This window comes from Vidua macroura, chromosome 5 (genome assembly GCF_024509145.1).
Source record: "Vidua macroura isolate BioBank_ID:100142 chromosome 5, ASM2450914v1, whole genome shotgun sequence".
NCBI classification, from domain to species: domain Eukaryota; kingdom Metazoa; phylum Chordata; class Aves; order Passeriformes; family Viduidae; genus Vidua; species Vidua macroura.
This window is the reverse complement of record NC_071575.1, coordinates 67,947,915-67,967,961: the sequence shown is the minus strand read 5'-3', so window position 1 is coordinate 67,967,961 and position 20,047 is coordinate 67,947,915. Positions and strand designations below refer to the sequence as shown.

The window sequence follows — 20,047 nt, the reverse complement described above, 5'->3', positions numbered from 1 at the left end:
CCGCTCTCTTTGTCACTCACTGAACAAAGCCACAGGCAGTGATGTCAGAGTGAGCTCATACACACAGTCCTGCTCAGTCCTGGCCTTCTGCAACTGAACTTTTGGGGGGGGGGCGGTTTGATTTGGTGTTTTTTTTTTTTTTTCTCTGAAGAGGTGTGCAATTTTCAAAGGTTGAGTTGTTTGCAGAAATTGTATGTAGCTCTGTGTTTGAAAAGCTGCTTGAATGGTGACTAATCTGCAAAGGTGAGGTGGAACTGCTTCATCTGCCCCACTCAGATGGATGGAGAAACTGAGGGACAAAGAGTAAATGAGCCAAACATGGTCTGTGCCTCTGAAATGGGGGGAGGAGGGATAGGAGGCAGCATTTGTAGCTGGAATAGGATTAAAGCCCGAGAATTGATGATTCCAAATTCTAGGTTCCTCCCTCAAAACTGCCATATGCTCCACCAGTTGAAAAAGCTTAATATTGGTGGGCAGCAATAATGCAGCTCCTCTAAGCCAGTGTTTCGAGCCATTGTCTGATTTATGCTGTGAAAATAAATGCAGTTTCACTTGCCACACTCACTCCCCATTTCCCTCTGTTCTGTAGCAACACATCAGAGCTTCCACCTTTCCCTTAATTTTTAATATGTGCTAGTCAAGAATCTGGCATTAATGTTACAAATAACAGAGCTGAGCCTGTAACAGTGTGTGAAACAATCAGGATTTTTAGTTTTTTACCACTTACCCTCTGCCATCGAGAGTTAATTCATACATAGACACTACATAATTTATGTCTGAGAACCAAATTATTCGAATGCAGTTTTTCCCTCTAAGCTCTCCTTGAGTCGTATCTCGGTATCTTTTATGGAAAGGGTTCCTTTTTGCATTTGACCCTGTTCCTGCTTCTAACTTTTAAATGGCAAAAGCAAATGTGCTTTGAAAAGTGTGTTACACTGTAGTTGTTAAATAAAGCAATAACCTATGCACTTGTAATGCTTTCTCTATGACCTACTTACATACTACTTCACCCTCCTTATAGTATGATTAAAAGCTGCTTTGAATCCACTATTCCCTCAAGGGATTTGAGGCTAGAATTTAACAAACTGCTGAGAAGGCTTAAGTCAGTAAGAGGGCTTCCCTACAGCTTCTTCCAGCTAATTCACATGTAATTAAAAGGAAAATAAATATTTCAAAAGAACATACGTTTTAATGAAGCATTTTTAAGCACTTACACCTTGCATAATGGGGCAAATTTATAAAGATCTCTCTATTCCATATGCAGATTTTAAGCAAAATTATTTGTGATCCTCTCCTCCTCCCTCTTTGCATCCTGTGTGAAGCGTGGATTTACTTTTCAGTCAGCAGCAGTGGGACTGTGGTCCTTAGAAGTGGCAGGCTGGTGAGACTGAAGTCCCTTAGATTTAGCATGTACCAAAAAAAGTGACGAAGAGGGTGCAGATCCAGCCGCACAGGGTGAAGTGGGGGTGGAGACTAAGTTAAAAGAATATCTTCATCCTGACTGAGCTGCCTGTATTTCTTCTGAGCTAAAACCTGTCCCTTCTGCAGTGGCAAGATTTTGAAATTGAAAGTTAATCCAACTCTGCTCTGGGCCGGATTAACCACCATGGAGGCCTCAGATCAAAGACCAGGTGGCTGCATCCAGCTGGAGAAAGTTGTGCTGGTTTCTCCTTTCATTTGGACTTTGCACTTCATTTTTTTATCCACTGTATAGTCAGTCCTACGCTGTGATGGATGGGTGGCGTAAAGGAATCACCATGAATTTAGTAAAGAGGAGCCATAGCTTTGCTTTGTGCCTTTCCATGAGGATGTTTAGGTGCCATGGTGATGAGGACAGTATGCGAACATATAGAGCAGAGCAGATTAATAACACTATAGATATCTGTTCAGGATTGCAGCTGTCCTACGGGGATTATGCTGAGGGCCAAGTGAACCTTTTCTTTCTTTAGTCTCGCAAAATAGGCAAAAATTTTAGCAGCCTGAGGGGGTTTTCTTCCTTTTTAACTGTTTAAAATTGGGAAGTCTCTTAGTGCAGTCAACTGGACTCTAAAAACTTGCTCATTCTGTATTTTTTTTTCCTATCAAATCAATGATGGTCAAAATTTAAATAAAATTTGGCCTGACTGATAACACATTTTTTATGGGTCAATTTAATTTTTATATTAGAATGCTCTTTGAAAAGTTTAAGCATAGTAGGTTTTAATTTGCATTTGTTAGTTTTTGCAAGTGTTGATTATCCATAACAAATCAAATTATAAAACCTAAAGAGAGATTCAGATGGAGAAGCGCACACAATGGAGAGGAACGTTCTGTCTGTCTAGACTGCTCAGATCACCTAGTAATCTTCGTAAATATGTTAATATTCTTTTGCCTGGAGCGGCTTTGTATTGAAGCAAGTAGGTCTTGGAGATGGAAAGGAAAATTTATACAGATTTTCAGGGGGCGGTGGAATGGGGAGGGGGGGTGCCCTCCAGATATTTGTATGTGTGGAATTTTGTGTGCGTCTTGGTGGTGACACTTCTGTGTGCGGCCAACTCTGAGAGCAGCGAGGTTGGGAGCGGGTTTTTGGGAGGTTACAGCCATGAGAAAGGATTTGCCGTCATTAGTTATTTAAATCCCTCTTTCTGATCAGCGAGGACAGAGTTACTACCAGTCTCTCGCCAGCCAGTAACATCACTCTGAGCATTTAAAAGACTGCCAAGGTCTGAATGGCAGGAGTTTGAGTGGGGAGAGCCTGCACCCAGAACCTGACCAAACATTCCCGGTGCCCCCAGGTTGGCTCCGGCCGCGCTGGGGAGCGCCGTGCCCGAGCGAGCCCCTCGCGTGTGCCGGGGGCAGTGCCCGCCCAGGGCTGCCCGCGGCGCGGGGCCGCTGCCCCGCCGGGCTCGGCTCACCCCGCACGGCCGCGGGGCCGGGCAGCGCTGCGGAGGCGCCGGGCGGGTCCCGCCGCCCCCGGAGCCGGGCCGGGCGGAGCCGCGGAGCCCCGGGCGGGCAGCCCCCGGCCCGGCGGCGGCAATAGGCCTCTCCCGGGGCGGCGGGGGCGCAGGGGTTAACGGGGAGCCGCAGCGGGGAGATGGCTCCGCCTCCCCGCTCAGCACCTGGCGCTCCACCGACAGTTGCCTCAGCAGTCGATTTCGGAGGGGATTGGCGGAAAAAACCGAGAGGGGGAGAGAAATGTGACAACTGCCGGGGCTGGCGGCTGCCGCGGGGAGGCCTCCGCACCTGTGCCTGCCGCTCCGCCGCCCGGCGCAGTTGTGGGATCCGCCGCGCCCCGCCGCATCCTCCCGCCGACCGCCGCGGCGCCCCCGGAGCCCAGCATGACTTCTTCGTTCAAGCTGGATTTCCTTCCGGAGATGATGGTCGACGGCCGCTTGCTGGTCTCTGACAGAATGTAAGTGGCGGCGGGGCTGCCGCCGGGTCCCCCCCACCCCGCCCCGGCTCCGGGTACCGCCCGGCACCGAGCCCCCGCCGCGGGGCGCGGGGCTCCGGCCGGGTCCCTCCCGCACCGCCCGCCCTTCCGCGGGAGGGGAAGGGGGGCTCGTACCCCCAGCCAGACCCCCCTTCCCAAGTCACTTGGTGGTCTCCGTGTCGTGTCCCCTGCCGGGGTGCTCAGCGTCCCGCAGGTCGGTGCCGGCGGGCGCGGGGGGTTATCGGCTGCCGCTGATGATGATGCAACGTGGAGAAACGCGCGTCGGTCGCGCGTAGCTGAGCGCTCTCCCCTCCGTGCCCAGCGGAGCCCTCCACAGACACCTGTCCCCTGCAGCCAGCCCGGACCCACCCGTGTCTTATCACCCCTTCCTGGCTGAATAAAAACGCCCCCCCCCCCCCCGCAAATTTTCATCAGTTTTCAAATTCAGATTAAATACTAAGCATTCACTGGGAGTACTAGGCAGAACGCAAGGATTTGGCGGTTTTTTGGGGTTTTTTTCCCCCCATACCATCCCCGACAGCTGCCTGGTACGGCGAGTGTTAATTAGGGTGAGGATTGTTGTTTTACGTGCAGTTGAAGTGAGGATGAGATGTATTAGAAGGCGCTGAATGCTGGAATTTCAGAAGGAGAAGTATTCCCCTAGCCCGGCTCTGCTCTGTTAATCTCGGTCTGAAAGTTTCTATTATCATCCTCTTGGGCATTGCCAGTTGGCAGGTATTTTCAGGTAACCTAAGCCTTGTATGAAAAAGTAAAAGCTAGAAATTATGAAATAGACATCTGCTGAAAGATACAAAGTGTGAGGACTGTGCTGCACTATTTTACAGTATCCAAAATATCTTTTATTTTGTTGCTTTTTCTTCGGGATGACAAACGTGGTTTTAGTTACATTAGAATGAAGCGAGAGGCTTTGGCATTGACTCTGCACTGAAGCTGTTCGGGTTGAGGCAGTACTTAAGTTCCAAGTGTAAATAAACCCGTATGTGCAGCAGAGAGTGTCACCTGCAATTTGCACAAATCAGGTTGCATACTGTGCCCCCATCTAAGGCTAGTCAGACTTTTATTGCCTTTTTTACTGGTAACCAAACTTTCTCAGAGATGGAATTCTTTTCCCTTGCACCAGCAGTGTTCTGCATGAAGACATTCAGTAGTGGCCAGTTGTTCAGACAGCTGAGGTTTAGTGAGTGTGTGGGAGAGGGGCAAGAGTCGGGGGGGAAACTACTTGGTGCAGATGACTTACACTATTTTTACAGTCTTTGAAGGTCAGTGAAGTGTGTAAATGCTGCCTCTTGTCTTAAATGCGTGATCTTAAATTTGAGACAGTTCTATGCTGTTTTGCTCATTCCCAGATTTTATTTGCATTAGTCAGTTTTGGTAAAAGCGCTGTCAATTTCTCCCGTTTTGCAGAAAAATCGCAGAGGTTTGCCCATTAGGGTACAAAGTAGCAGCTGAACATTGGTATCTCTTCCACTGCAGCCCTCTGTAGGGATGTGCCACAACCAAACTTCCCCTTGTTTTCATCATCTCAGCTTTGATTAGACTTTCTACCTGCTGTCCTTCCAGGCAGTCAGAAAAGATCCTGCTAACAAACATCTCCAAGCTCAAAGGCACTATTAATTGTGGCTGATGATGCCCTGTTGTCACTCAAGCTTATATAACTTTATCTCTAATTTGCCCCTCGAGGTGGGGGAGTACCACGTCAAACTCTTTCTTCTGCATTGCTCTCTTCATAACTCCTTTTCTCTGTGAAGCATCCATCATATATCTTAACACAGCTTGAAACACAGTCAGTGTTCATTAGATGCAGAGTTTAATGTGTGTCCAAAGATACAAAAATTAGTCTAAGGGAAATGTCAGCTCCTAAGTGGATCATGAAACACAGAAGTTTGATAATGGAGCTGTTAAATGCACACATCCTTGTAGGGTTGGTGCTGGTTCCTCATGCATTTTGCTGGGGGGGAGGGGTGATTAAGTAATCTCTTGAAGGAAAAAAAACTTTACCTCTTGTATCATCAGTGGTCGTGATGTGATGTGCTTCCTTGTATTAACCAAACCTTGCTTTGCTGCTGATCTAATTGTGGAGATGGTATGATTTCAGGGGATCATGTGTCATGCATGCAAATTAATATTGAGGCTAAATTGCCATGAACTTAGGGAACTTCTATTCCTAACAAAAATAGTCTTGAAACGAAATGCTGTGTGTGAGAGCTTTGCTACACTGCCTTTCTAACACTCTGTCATTCGCTGTTTAAAACCATCTTTATCTTGTCCTTCGTAGCCAAGTGATGACATATATTTATTTGCAAGTCCCCAACTCTCTGGACTAATCAGTGCTGACGAGGATGCAGTTTGATTACGCATCAGGGGTCAGGGGCACACGAGCACCTTCCCCTTTAGCTGCCCCCCCAGGCGAGCGGCGAGCCGCCAGCAGCGTTAACGGGGTGGCTCGGAGCATCCGAGAGCACGCTCCGAGTTACCACGCTGCACAAAACTTTTAACCTCGCCATCTGCTCCAGCCATTCCGTGTAGCTCAGTTCAGTCTTTAGCAGAAAGGAATTTCCTATTTTAGAGCAAGGCAATTAGCAAAATATATGTGTAACATTTCTCTTTCACAGCACAAATTGGCAAAACTAGATTTTTTTTTTTTTTTTAATATGCCGGTGGTATATCAGATGTTATGGGAAGTTGTTAGCATACAATATCACTTGCACTTATTCTTTGCACATTTAAAAAAATATCTGTAAAGGGTTTTACTTCAGACTCATCCATTATTTCAATGAGAGAGAAAAAAGGGGATTTTTCAAGGAATAACTTTCAGTGCATACCTAGTGTGAAAGTCAACTTCCAGCCTGATAATTGCAAATTTAAAATGCTTTTACCTCTGTGAGAATGTTAATGACTCTTAAATGTTGCTTGCTTTCAAATTTTGCTGCTGTTACTATATAGCTAAACAGAAATAAAATAGAGCATCAGATACATTGAGCATGACTGTGTATAATTAAACTGTATGCATGTCATCAGTGTACCTGGTTAGTGACTGAATGGCAATTTACTAGTAAAAATTAATTAATGACATGTCATTGGAAAATAGATACTCTAGGATATGAAGCATAAAAATGCATGAACTTCTGTTTTTGAGGACAGATGGCAAGCTAGATGCTCTAACCATGGTAAATGCCTGCAAAGAGCCCTGCTTGGTGAGTGCTCTGGGAAGGATCAGGAATTGTTTGACTGCTGTTGTGCACTGTGGGGAAGAGGCAGTTCTGAGGAAAATACTCAGATACATGTAGGTGAAACATATAGATGAAATGTGTGTGTGTATCTGGACAGGGTAGGAGAGGGTTAATGGTTTCTAAGTGAGGTTATAAAATCTGAATTCAATGTAATTTGCTGATTTCACTGGCTCACATGTACATGCCAACTGGATGATTGTGAAGTGGTTGCTTTGAGGATTAAATACTCATCATTGTAACCCCCCCATGTTGATTTCTGCTATATCACAGAAGATTTTTCCATTCCATGTTCCAAATTTCAGTGCCTGTGATTACCTTTAATGTAAATGGGTATCAGTGTTTGTTACTACTGAAACAAACTCAAATTTTACTTTAATTTTTGGTAGCTGGATATAATGCCAATAAAATACATTATGCTTCAACAGTGCACGTGCAAGTGCACGGGTTACAGGGCAATAATGTGAACAAATATTTAGCCTTTGAATTTCTTTCTCTGGTAATCAAAAATTAGTCAAAATCAGATATACATGCAATATGCTGATTAAAAAGCCAGTGAAGATCAATTTTTGATACTTTTTGTTTGTACTTGCTATTTAGTAAATAAGAAATGTCATCATTCAGAGGACATGCTTGCATTTTAAAATCCAGAACTTCATTTTCTGCAGTAAACCTGCAATATAGGACTTTTGTTTTAGCAAAAAACTGGAGATAACAAATGTATGTTTTTAAACTTAACTGCAGGAAAACTCAACATCCTGTCAATTTTTTTTTTTTTTTTTTACTCTCTGGTCTTTTTTATATTTAGAATATCAAATCATGATTTCCTAACAGAAAAGTAATGGGTATTTTTAAGACCACAGTCTCATCCTTATACTGGCACTTCGTTCTAATGTTGATTCAGTAATAGCTTTATTTTAAGTTATTATGATTTTTACTTAAGCTACTTGTGTGACAGATTCCTTGGGCCACTACTGAGGAAACACAAAGCAAAAAAATAAGAAAAATTTTGACTCTTGCCAAGGAGCTTCAGAAAGCTTCAGAAAGGAAAATAATCTTTGGATGTCTATTAAGTAATTACAATTTCATGGTGTCCTTCTCCCCATAATCTTTTCTAGAATCTCATTCAGAAGTTAACCTACGATAACTCTCAGCACATCAGTATTTAAATATATCTTTCACTTCCTATGATACGATCTCACAAGTTTTAAGCCTCCCCCACACGTATTCATCATCCAAATTAATCATCAGTTATGATTGCTCTAACAACTTTGATAACTCTAAATATTTCATTGGCATTTTAGGATGTTTGATATCTTATGAGCATTTGGACTATTCAAATTTCATGATTAATTCATGGATTAATGTAAAAATATTTGACCAAACCGATACAGGGGAACGGTGTACAAAATCTTTTCATTTTTAAAAGCATCTGGAATTGAAAGAGTACACTTGGGCAACACAACATTCTACAGACAAATCATTGTTTTGTAGTTCAAGCAAATAAAAACTTCTTTCATTCTAAAGTGGAGAGGCAACGTTTTGGTTTTCTTTCTTTTTTCTTCGTTTCCACACACTGTTTCCTATAGGGGATTATTTTTTGTGTGTTCATATAGTTGCAAAGCACATTGCATCTCCTGACATTATTTCCTTTGATTAAAACAAACTGGTGGCAGGGCAAGGTTAACCAGAGGCTAAAGTCACAAAATAGGGAATATATGTAGAAAGCAAGGCTGAGCTTTCCTTAGCAAAGAAGTGGGAGAACAAGAAAAACCTTCATAGGTACAAGAAAAATGCAGGATCAAGAATGCCTATTTGGAAAATAAAAACTAATTGGAGCAATAAATGTAATGTTCTCAAGTAATTGTGAAATAATTATTCCCCTTTAGAATCATCATACTTTAATTGCTTTCTAACATGTTCCTGCGTTCTCCGTGGCTGTGGAAAGGAGGAGAAGGGCTTGTGTTCCCTTCAGGATTTCATTTTTCATTTGCAGTAAGCTGCTGGTTTTCTCATAAAGGTTTTCAGAAATATGTTGCCTTAAACGCTGTTGTGTTCTTCCATATGGTATTAAATAGAAAAGGTGAATGGCAGATGCTGAAGGTATAAATTCCCTCCTAACATCCAGATAAACCACCCTGAAATTTAGTGGTGCAGTTCTCCATCCTCTGTATCACAGATTTATAATCAATCTCTCATTTTCATTGAGACTGGGTTACGTAAATAGGACACACTTCAGTAGTGTATTCTCTTTGCTCACAGCTTGATTCTTGAAAATTCGGCTGACAATAGTTTAAAATTATAATATTAATAAAGAGGAGATCATCTGGCCTTCAAAATGACATCTGAAAACAGCTTCTGTGTTGTGTTAAATCTTAATTACTGTATTTAAATGAATGCCTAAATGAGCCAATTCACAAAGGAGTTGCCTACTGTACCAATAGTGCCTGTTTGGTGATTTTTTTTTTCCTTTCCATTTACACAAATATAAAAAAAAATAGTTTCTATGGATGAGAACAGCTGTGTTCTCTTGCCTCTTACGACTCAGCTGAAGAAGGCTGAGTATCTTGAGTGTGTTCTCTGCTCTGGGATGGTTTCTCCCTTGCCTGCCAAATGGTGGCAATACTTAAAGTCAAGTTCAAAAGCGATGCTCCAAAACAAATGTTGGTGTAAGAGCTGTGAGAATGATCCTGCACTGGCCTCCTGGGCCATATTTTGTGACTTTACCCATCACTTTCTATCAAGGGCAGCATGTTGTCACAGCTGAGGGCAGGACTTGGGGCTTAGTACTGTGGGGAGACTTAGTCCTTGCCCGTGGTTAGGCTGGAGGGGATGTGCTCCTGGCCACTTCTGCTCAGCTTAGTCTGGAAGCAGAGAGCTGTGTCCAGGTTACCCTGGAAGGAGACACCATGCCCAGCTGTGCCCTGCTCCCCACTGCATCAGGGATGGACTCATCCCCTGCAGAGGAGCATGCAGGGAATTTATGTCCTTGATTTCCCCTCAGCCTATGCACAGTGAGCCACTTCAGGTTTGCCGGGGAAACCACAACAGCAACCTGAGATTTTTGCTTTATTTTGCTTTACAGGTTTTTCACATCCCTGTTCATTTCTTAAACTTTTGTGTGGATCTTACCCTGGGGTTTTAGAGTTTACAACCATGGTTATTCCAGAGATGTAGCTATTGCTCTTTCAGGAAAATGGCATTAATGATCTACTGATTTTTTTTTTTTTCATTATTATTATTATTATTGTTGTTGTTTTCTTTTTTCCATGTGGGTTAGTGTGGCAAGGAAAATGTAGTCCTGGCAGAAACGCCTAACACTGTCCCAGCAGTCATAGGTAGCAATTCATTGCAATATTAATTTACAACTTTTTCAGTGTCTTTCCACTTAAACATACTCACTCCTAGACAGCCGTGGAGATTTTGAGTGAAGTATCCAGACACAAGCACCCTTTAGCTGGTGTGTGTAGCTGGGTATCTCCATGACAGAACTACAACCCTTTCAATCCTAGGTTGTGCTTTCCCTTGTACTCCCTTCCTACCTCCTATATGCTTTGAAGCAGCTCCAGTCTGATTGCAAGTCACAGCTGACAAGAGATATCTTTTGTTTCATAACCCTGAAAAATAATGAAAATCCATCATCCTCTTATTCCAAAGGCGTGACAATGTCTTCTTGCTTAATATGTAAGTGCTCTTCCCATTTCTTGCTCCTCAAAAGGTTTGCACCACTGAATTGCTCAGAAATAAAAAAGAAAAAAACCCCAAACATCCACAGCTTGCTTGACCCATCACTTGTGTTGTTGACTCCAGGGGCACTTGGTCCAGTGATGGGTTCTGGCCTAGTGTGAGATAAGTGCACTTCATTTGCCTGAAACAGGCCCAGTAGTTGAAAATTATTAGCTTCTGGAAGAGGATAACTGCATTTGAAAATCTACAAAATCAAGTGATCTATTCCCTTTTTTTTTTCCTGGCTCATTCAATTGCTTGGCTCTGTCAAACTTTGCCTGCAATTCAGTGCTAGTAAGAGAGACATCTGGTTCTGCCCTTTATCAATAAATGCTTTTATATATATTTTTAATATATTTCAACACAGATGGAATGTAGAACAAGCATTAGGAGTTTGAACTGTTGTCAAACATACTCCATGCCAGTGGCTATTGCTTAGAGAAAACCCTGTTCCACACCTTGTTCTCATACAAGATGCTCTAGAAATTGCAAGCTACATGGCTGTGGTTTGTCTTGATTTCACTATAAGCTTTAGTAAACTTGATCCCCTTGTTGAGTCTTCCAGGGAAATAAAAATACTCTTTCATTTTATCTGAAATGTCTCTCTATTAACATATAGAAAAGCTGATAATTTCATTAGTCAGTAAATGAACTTTCAATTTTTTTCTTAATTTAGTCTAATTTCTTCATCCAAGATCTTATTGCTTAGAAACCAGTTTCTCATATTCTAATGGCCCTATCCAAACTACATTAAACCCCTGCTGTCCAAAACAAAAACCAAGCAAACAAACAAGAAAAAAAAAAAAAAAAAAAGAAAAATAGAGTTCAGGAAATCCCAGTGACTATTACTTTAGATATGCATCTAGTCTTTAAAATTGATTCCAGAAAATATCTTGATTGAGAAGATATTCAGAGATTTGACCACAAAACACGAAATGTTAAGGAATAACCACAGATGATCTAGATGATCTCTCCAGGAAAGAAAAAGCAGAAGTCATTCCCCTTGTCCTAATCTGACCCACGTCATTGAACTTCTTCCTCGCAGCACTGAATTTTTAGGATTGCCAGGTGAGCACTGGCTTTTTCTGGCAGGTTCATTGTTGCCAGCTCCTCCTGGAGATCAGTATTGAGTGGGAGGGGATCAGGGGGAAGAGGAAGGAATAAAATTAGCATTTAATTTTGCAGGATGTGGAAAAATCAATGACAAGTGAAGCAATTCTTAGAAAAAGAGAACCTCTCTGGACACGTAAAGCACTATTATCTGATGTTTTATTACCAGCTGTAGCCTGTAGTCCCTGTTCAAGCCAAACTTCCGCTGGGCTTCCAGGAGTTTGGCTTGAATGAGGAATGCGTAATGCTGGGCTTTGCATGCCGTGCCAGGCTGCCCAGCCCTGAGCGATGAATTGCAGTCGTGTACGTGGTTTTTGCAGCCTTTTTCTCATTGCTCGCCTCAGAGTGAACTTCAGCATGGAAACATGAGGCAAATATCTTGCTAGCAGAGTGCCTGTCTTGATGATGAAGTGGAAGATAAGTCAGTTTGAGTTGGGCAGGTATTCTTTTGAGGCATGTTCACACATCTCAGGTAGGGACAGGGGGGTTCTACTCCTCTTGTCAAACCTTTTTCCCTTTGCCAGAGAGAAGGATTCATCTCAATGCCTGAGGGCTCTCAGCTTTCACAGATATCTTTATTGTTTGGCTGCAGAAGATAGAGTACAACTTCCCCTTTTAAGTTGGTTTGTTGTCTGTGGAGAAGAGAGTAAATGCAGCAGCTTCATAACTGTGCTCGGATATAGCTGAAGAAAGTCCAGCACTATATTACAGATTTTTAAAACAATTGGGTTTGCCTGATTTCATTGTCCCCTAAGTGCAGCCTAGTATCTCACTTGGTAGACCACATTTATTTATCTTTGAGACAAGACTGTGTAGAATAGGAAAAGCTCAGGGTTCCAGTATCTTCTTCTTACCATTCCCATGTCTTTGCTGTTCCTAGGGTATTTCACTGGAATTAGGATGAAGCTTTGTATATGCTGTAGTATGTATTGTGCAACATAATGATTTAGGGTCCGATTCTGGGTATTTTTGAGCCTTTTTTCTTTCTTCAGTGACTGTTGCAATGTGGCCACATAGATGTTGACAAAGAGTTCTTTCTCATTGTCATTGGAAAGTAAGACAGCAGCAACTCTTCTATGCAAACCCTTCCTTTGAAACCAACATTCACAGAGAAATGAGACCTGTTGTCCAGCAAGAAATATTGCTTATAAGGCTTAATGTGGCCCAAAGAGTCTTCAAGAACACTGGCTGATCTCTGTGTTTTCAAAGTATTGCTACAGGCTCCTTCAGGTCACTTCTTCCCCCACGTGCACAGATTATCGGATTTGGGAAGAGGTCCTGCAGCAGCCTCATTGCTGCCTGTTTGTCTGTGCTGATGAACAGCAGGCCAATTGTAGCAAGAGATACACTCAGATTCAGAAAGGAGCAATTTTCAGCTTGCTCAGATGCCCATATTGCTGCCTGGAATCTCTGCAGGAGCTGGAGACTATTTGGCTGATTCCATGCCTCTTTGCTCTCCCTGTCCTCACCTCTGCATCAGGGGATGCTTAGACTTTACTTTGCTGGCCTTCAGAGGATTTGAAGGTCTCTCAGCACCCCTTGGCTCGCCATTTCTTTTCAAGTGGGGGAAGGCAGCAGAGAGGACTGCTGCTGACTTCAGCCACTTGGGCCTCTGATTTTCCTGTTTGGTTTGGAGCCATACATACAGAGTGAATTTGGAGTTAAGAGATGCCAGGCCTCTGGGTAATATGAATGTTGTGGAGCAAAAAAAGGTATGTATTTAGGCAAGGCTTTCATATATGATGCAAATTCAGGATTACTTAGCAGAGAAAATAATCATTTAAAATTAATGCTATATTTAAAAAGTGGAGCATCGTTTGTGTTAACAGGAATGAAGGCTTTATTTTTAAGCTCAGCAAAGCCCTAGATCCCAGAAAATGCAGAAATGCTGCTGATAATTTCTAGACGTGAACCTGGAAGGCTTCATGGAAACTTAAAAAAATAAATCAACTTCCCTCTTCTTTCCCAAAACTCTTTGGGCAAAAAAAAAAAAAAAAAAGGTGTAAATATTTAACAGCAAATAATCATATTGCCAAGAACAGTAAACAAAGCCTTTTTATTCAATTCTATAATATGCTGTAAACAATCAAAGCTCATAGATGTAGCTGGACTTTTTTTTAATCAGTGAAGAAGCTTAGCATATAGTACTTTAAAGATCCATCAACGTAGCTAAAACTCTTTTCCAGTTTCTTACCACTTCATGCCATATTTTTCTCTGTCCCTGACATATGCAATTTGCCCTGCTTATATTTGTTTAAAATGTTGGAAGCCTTCAGCCTGCTCTGATCCATCCATGTTTCAAGCAGGAAGCCTTTCCTGCTCTTTTCTGCCTTTTGAATTAAGACCCATCCTGCTTTTCTCTCCCTTATCACCATTCTTTCAATATCCACAAAAACACCACTGTGATTCCTTCCCTGCTTCTCTGGTAGATGATGTTCCTACAAATACCTGCAAAACATTTACTTTGTTTTCTTCCTTCTTTCATAAGTAACAGAAATCTATTGAACTTGGGAGACAACTACCTAGAATTTAGATCTGAAGTGCTTAATGATTTTATATTCTTACCATCCAGTTAGTGATTCAAATTTTCAAAGTCCCTGAAAGCTTGACCAGCGTTTCTGGTGTGTGTTCCTTGACCCAGAAGACTGGAATTATCAGCCCTGAGTGTGATTTTCTAGGTCTTCTGGGGATCTGTTGCTTGGCAAAGTATAGTCATTTTTCTTGCATTTTTGTAGTGGATGTTGTAGGTTCTCTCAGCTCTGTTTTTTAAACAGTCTTGTCTACAAGTTGTGAAGCAAATTGATGCTATCATATTGTTTTCTTTTTTCCCACAACCACAAGTTGCCCTACTTACCCAATGCAAATCACTGTGGATCTACACAACATGCCTTTCTCAAGGGCATCTGTTAATTCCGTGTGACAAGCTGGGGAGCTTCAGCCAGGAATATTGAGCACTGAAAGAAGACCTGGTTAGACTCAGTAGGACTTTAATGTTAAGCAATCCTCCCAAATTATAGCTTTGATAGACCTTGTGTGTGAGCAGTTTCTTCTTTAGGTGAGACTTTCATCATTAACAGCATTCCCCTTTACAGTAAATATATACAGCACCAAGGTAGGTGATGCTGCAGGAAGACGCAGCGGCCTCAGTAGATTGCAACCTTTTCTCTAAGCACTTGACTTTTTATACAATAAAACTGGTGGTAAAACTCAATGAAAATGAGTGGTTTAGAATCAGCTCCAATATTCAGGTTCCAGAAAGACTGGTTGTTATAAATAAATTAAGGACTGAATCCAAAGCTCGTTGAGTCGATGGGCAGGCAGGCTCCCTTTGATTTCAAAGCACTCTGTATCTGTGATCCAAATGCACCGCGAACAAATAAAGACAAAGAATTTATGTTGATTGAACATATTCAGTGTGACAAGAGCTTAAGTCTGATTCTCCTCTTTGCTTATGAAACACAACTGTGTGCTTCTCCCCGGGGTTGCTGGAAGACAAGTATTTTGGTAGCTGCATGCTAGGACTCCCAATTAGTGCAAGCACTGGCTCCTAGTGCTCAGAATCACAGTGCTCTATGAAATGGAGAGGAAAGGGAGAGAAAGTTATGGCTGAGAACCCCTTGTGGGGTTATCCTGACTTGCCTTCAGGGGCTTTAAAGGTGTTAATTTATCCTCCTATTTTTATTTTTCTTAATTATATTTAAAAAGTCATCTTTATTTGTTACAATGGTAAGTTTAATGGCATCAAAACACTTGCAGTTAAACTGTAGGCTTTAGAGAAAAGAGGTTCTCCGCTGACTGAATGCCCTCTGCTCTCATCCCTTGCGCTGGTTGGAATATTCTGTGGCATCAAGCTCTGGGTCTGCCTGTCCTCACACCTCTGGGACTTGGGGACGCTGTGTAGGTTCTTCTTCCTGTGTGTAAAACTTTGTTTAGAAAGCAGGTTTGTTTTCTTAGTCAAGGAGATCAAGGCACTGCAAGGGATGGATACGTTGAAAGTAGCACAACAGTCATCAAGATCACTTGTGTCTCAGACTGATTCTGGTTTACTGCTGAGGCTGATGCTGAATAGGGAAGCACAAATCACTTTTCCTTACAAGATAATTAACTTACATGAAGCAGAACTCTGATACAGATTTTTTTTTTTTAATATCAGATGCATATATTTCATTTTACCCTAAAATAGTTTACTCTTCTGGGTCTTTTGAACAAATCAAATGCTTGATTTCTCTTTCTGAAATTCTTGATCATGTTAGCTTTGAAGCAGCCTTCAGTGCCTTTTCTAAACTGAAGCTGGTTGGTTTGTCTCCAAGTGACTTCCCCTCATGCAACCTAGATACCTTTTCATTTCCTATCTTTTTGTTCTGATTTAGATTTACTTTTGCAACTGCAAAAGGCATCATCACTTGAACAAGGGGTACTGAGGTGTACACCTCTACATTTTTAGCTACTGTATTTAAATTTTTTTTATAGATCTCAACTTTTATAGCTCAAATTAATCTTTGTTCCGGTTTATTTAGGTTCCCCGTGCAAAGAGTAGAATAATGGGAAAAGTAAAAGCAGAATGTATGTAGGGGTTAGTATAAACCACACTCCTTTTCATGCTGAACATTAGCTTGTTGAAATGCCTCCACTCTTGGCAGAAGACAAGCTTCGTAACCTAAGAGGATGTGATTTGAGTGGAGTTTTCATGCCCCATGTGCTCATTGTGTTCTTGCCACTGATGCAAACATTATCTATAATTACATTTTCAAGAGACTGAAAATTGCAGTCTTTGTGGAACAAAAATGCAGCTGAAGAATGGAATGTATATCCTCTCCACCCTCATTATAAGGCTTCTAAAAATCAAACTATAAGGACCAGTACCGTAGCTTTCAGATACAGGAAACCAGCACTGTTAGCCTGCAGTACAGCATTTTCACTGAAAATTAAGGCCTTTTGATAATCAAGCTAGTGCTGTTATTTCTACTAGCTTGCCATTGAAACTAGTCAAACTAAAATTTGTAATTCAGATCAGTATAAATAAAGTTGGTGTAATTACTCTGTTTGCTTATTTACAATATTTTAATGGGTTTGAGATTTAATTCACAACTGGCAACATTAGAAGATTTATTAGACAGATCATAACATGGGTGTTGAAACATCCTACCACACCATGCTGTGGAGCAGCCATGTTTTTCAGGAGGAAAAACAGCAATACTGAAAATGCTGTTTTCATTATGTTCTCCTGGACACTGATGAGTTTTAGTGCTGCTGCTCAAACTGCACATCTCAATAAAACATTTCTTCCCTACATCAATGTTGCCATCTTTATTCCAGTAGCTGAAGAACCAAAAGTAGAAAGGAGAATACATACCCTTGATTTTCTGTGTAAACAAGCACTGAAAACTTAAATAAAAGTTTCCAGGTGGAGACAGCTAATCCTGATCTTCTGAAGTATGTTTTTTAGAGTAGAAATTAATGAAATCACAGTGTATCAATCACCTGTGTTCATAACACCCATTTTTAGGTGTTCATAAGTGTTCATAACACTTAATTTTTCTCTTATGAACTTTACTTCTGAGTAGGATTTTCCCTCCAATAAAGGGGGCATTTGAATGTTCTCTGAAAGTGGAGTTTCTCTCTAATACCAGGGAGATAAATGCCCCTGAATAGAAAGGCACATGCTGTTATTGGTTCTATTATTTACTGCATTGAGGAGTGTGCATAGAGGTGTTGAATGATCACATCAATGCTAATAAATACATAAATAAGGGATGGTCCTGAATGCCTGTAAATCCACGAGAACAGATGCAGGAATGCAGGAATTTATTGTTAGAAGCACAAATAGTCTGGACTAAAATTAGTGTATATTCACTTCTTTCAAGCTGGTTGGTTTTTATTATTCTAAAGGAAGTAATAATTTGGTTGCCCTTCCTAGGTTCACAGTTATTGTTAAAAATAAATTCTAAAAATAATTTAGATGAAAATGTGTAGGTCTTATTAGATATCTGTTTATGACCATCTAACATTATGTGGAAAGGGCTCCAGGAAACATCATATTGCAGTCAGGTGACAATAAGGACAGCTAGAGCCACATACTTTACACAGTTGCTGCCCAAGTTGGTAATTCTGCCTCCAAGTTCTGCTCCCTGATTGCTGCAAGTTATGCCCAGGAACACTGTAGTGATTGAGTGCTGGAGTTCCCAGGACAGCATCTATTCTTAGTGGTCCAGCAAAACTTATTAAGAAAAGTAATTAGAACAAAGCTCAAGTACATTAGCCTCTTTAATGCTCCTGAATTCTCAGAGCTGTCTTCAACATTGGCAAAGGCTGTTTCCAGTAGAGAAGCTGAAGCAACTTTCTTTGCCGAAGTTAAATCTACTTTGGCATCGTGGTGGGAATTTCTTCTTACATAATATCAAGACCCGGACAGATCAAAGGGCACTGGTATTCCAATTAGTGAAAATAACTCACTTGGATTTTATTTTTATGATTTCTTATTGGTTTTATTTTTATTTCTTATTCTTATGATTTTTAAATTATTTTTATGAATTTCTAATGTGAAGTTCTATGTTTCTGCCTGCTTCTTATGTGTGGTGTTCTTCTACACCATGTTACCTAACACCTTTTCCGTCATCTCCTCAGGCCCAAGAACTATGATGTGTTTCTATAATTTTCAATTTCCCATTCAAGAATAATTTTTTCTTTCTTTCTTCTTTATCATAAGTCTGCCATCTTAACTCTGGCAGGATGGAAATGTATTTTCTTTTTCTGCTTGCAACACCACCCAGCATTACATTTGCTCAAGAAATCATCTCCATCATCTCCACCAGCCTCCTGAATATTTGTTTCTCCACTGGAATACAAAATGCAGTTGCAAGCCTGTTCAGTCTTGTCTAAGGAATCAAAACTGTGTCTCCTTGGGCTTTCACGAAGTCTTTGGGGGGATCTCTTTGATATTTAAACTACTTCAGAAATGTGAGTGACCATATTCCTGAGATGGGAATATTCACTAAAGACCTTCAGTACAGGGAGACGTGTTCTAAGAGAGGAGCTACAAGGAGAGGTGCTCTTCATTTTTTCTTATTATACACCTATATTAAATCTTCTTGGTAGTTTATTCCCCTCCCCAGACATTTCCCTCCCTGCTAATTCCGGTAGAGTTGGACAAGAGTTAACAAAGTGCCCTTTGAGCTGCAGGATGTCCCATTAGGCGGGAAAACAGGTTTCTAGGTTTTACAAGTCCAGACTACTCACATTCACTTACTGAACAAGCAATCTATTTATAAAAGGGCCTACAAGCTATTTTTTCTTCCCTTATGCCAATTAGTGACAATTTTTAGGTCTTCTCTTCTGCTACATTTGGGATTTTTTTGTCTTTGTTCTTCAGTTTCCTGCGAGAGGTCTTTTGATGCTTTCTGTACTGTTGCTTTGTAGGCCAGACAGTCGCATCAAGTGTCACTCCTGACAATGTGCAGTCTGTATAGTAAATTTAATAGAATAACACTCATTTATTCTTTTTCTCAAAAATAAAATCCTCTTCCAGTGGAAGCTGCTGAGTTGCAAGGATTACACAGCAGGTTGTGCTTCTGGGAATACCTAGAGAATAGTTGGGAAGACCCATCACTGTGGCCACACCAAAACTCTGCTACTTGGTTTTCCTTCTTAACAATTCTTAGACCTATGAGGGGGTGGAACATAATTTTCAGTAAATTCGCTTGTGCCTGCATTGAATCAAGCTTGTCCCATTTCAGATATTTGTATTGTACATTTCCAATGGCACTGAAAATATGTTTCCTAATTTTAAAAGATTCTCAGGACTTTCCCAAGGATGGAGAGGAATAATGTCCCATAACTCCTGAGGAAGGCTGACTTTTGCCTGGCACTGCAGACAGGATTGATGTTAGTTTCACAACCAACTTTTTAATAAAATACACTGTTTGAATATAAATATTACAGCACTCAGAGTCTGCTACTACCTGCCTTAAAGTTTCTGTTTCCCCACGCTCAGGAGCTGAATGCTGATCCTCAGGCTATTCCATTCTGTGATGCTAATAGCACTAATACAGTACCATTGTGTTTGAGGCTTCAAAGATACCATACAAGCATTTTCTTATGATTCCCTGATCTTTGCATTTATACCCAGCTGTTTGTTATTCAGTTCAGCCATCAGCATCTAAGTCTCAATGGACCATGTAATATGCAGCTGTAGCCAGATGTAATGCTTCCTATTCCTAAATGTTTCTGTTAGAAGCTAAGAGTGGCAGGCTAAAGACGACTGATAACGGTGTTGCTTGCATTAATTTAAACGCTAGAGCTACAGTGATTCTGTTTGGCAAATTTATTCCATGGCCAACAAGCAGAGCAGTATTTCCAATCTCCATCATTGCTAGTAGTGTTGACATTAAATACATCGAGTATGTCTGCACTGATACACAATGTACTTATGGTGCTAATTCAAATAGGAGAGGGATGTCCAATTTGCATAAACAAATATATTTTCAGATACAGTTCTATTTAAAAGAGATAATGACAGGAAAAAGCTTGTTCTAAACAATGACTCGCAATAATTTGG

At 41.2% G+C, this 20,047-nt stretch overlaps 1 protein-coding gene across 8 annotated transcripts in view; it reads left to right on the top strand.

Annotated features, from left to right (window-relative positions):
• Positions 1–20,047, top strand: part of CELF2 (CUGBP Elav-like family member 2) — a 543,341-nt gene that overhangs the window by 301,485 nt on the left and 221,809 nt on the right. For 3 of the 8 annotated variants that reach the window (XM_053977015.1, XM_053977012.1, XM_053977014.1), the window contains exon 1: positions 3,183–3,391. The exons of the other annotated variants lie outside the window; for them this stretch is intronic. In XM_053977015.1, the coding sequence (XP_053832990.1) occupies positions 3,318–3,391 (74 nt within the window). In that variant the 5' untranslated portion in view covers positions 3,183–3,317. Of the gene's footprint in view, positions 1–3,182; positions 3,392–20,047 lie in introns of those variants that run through there. 8 annotated transcript variants of the gene reach the window in all.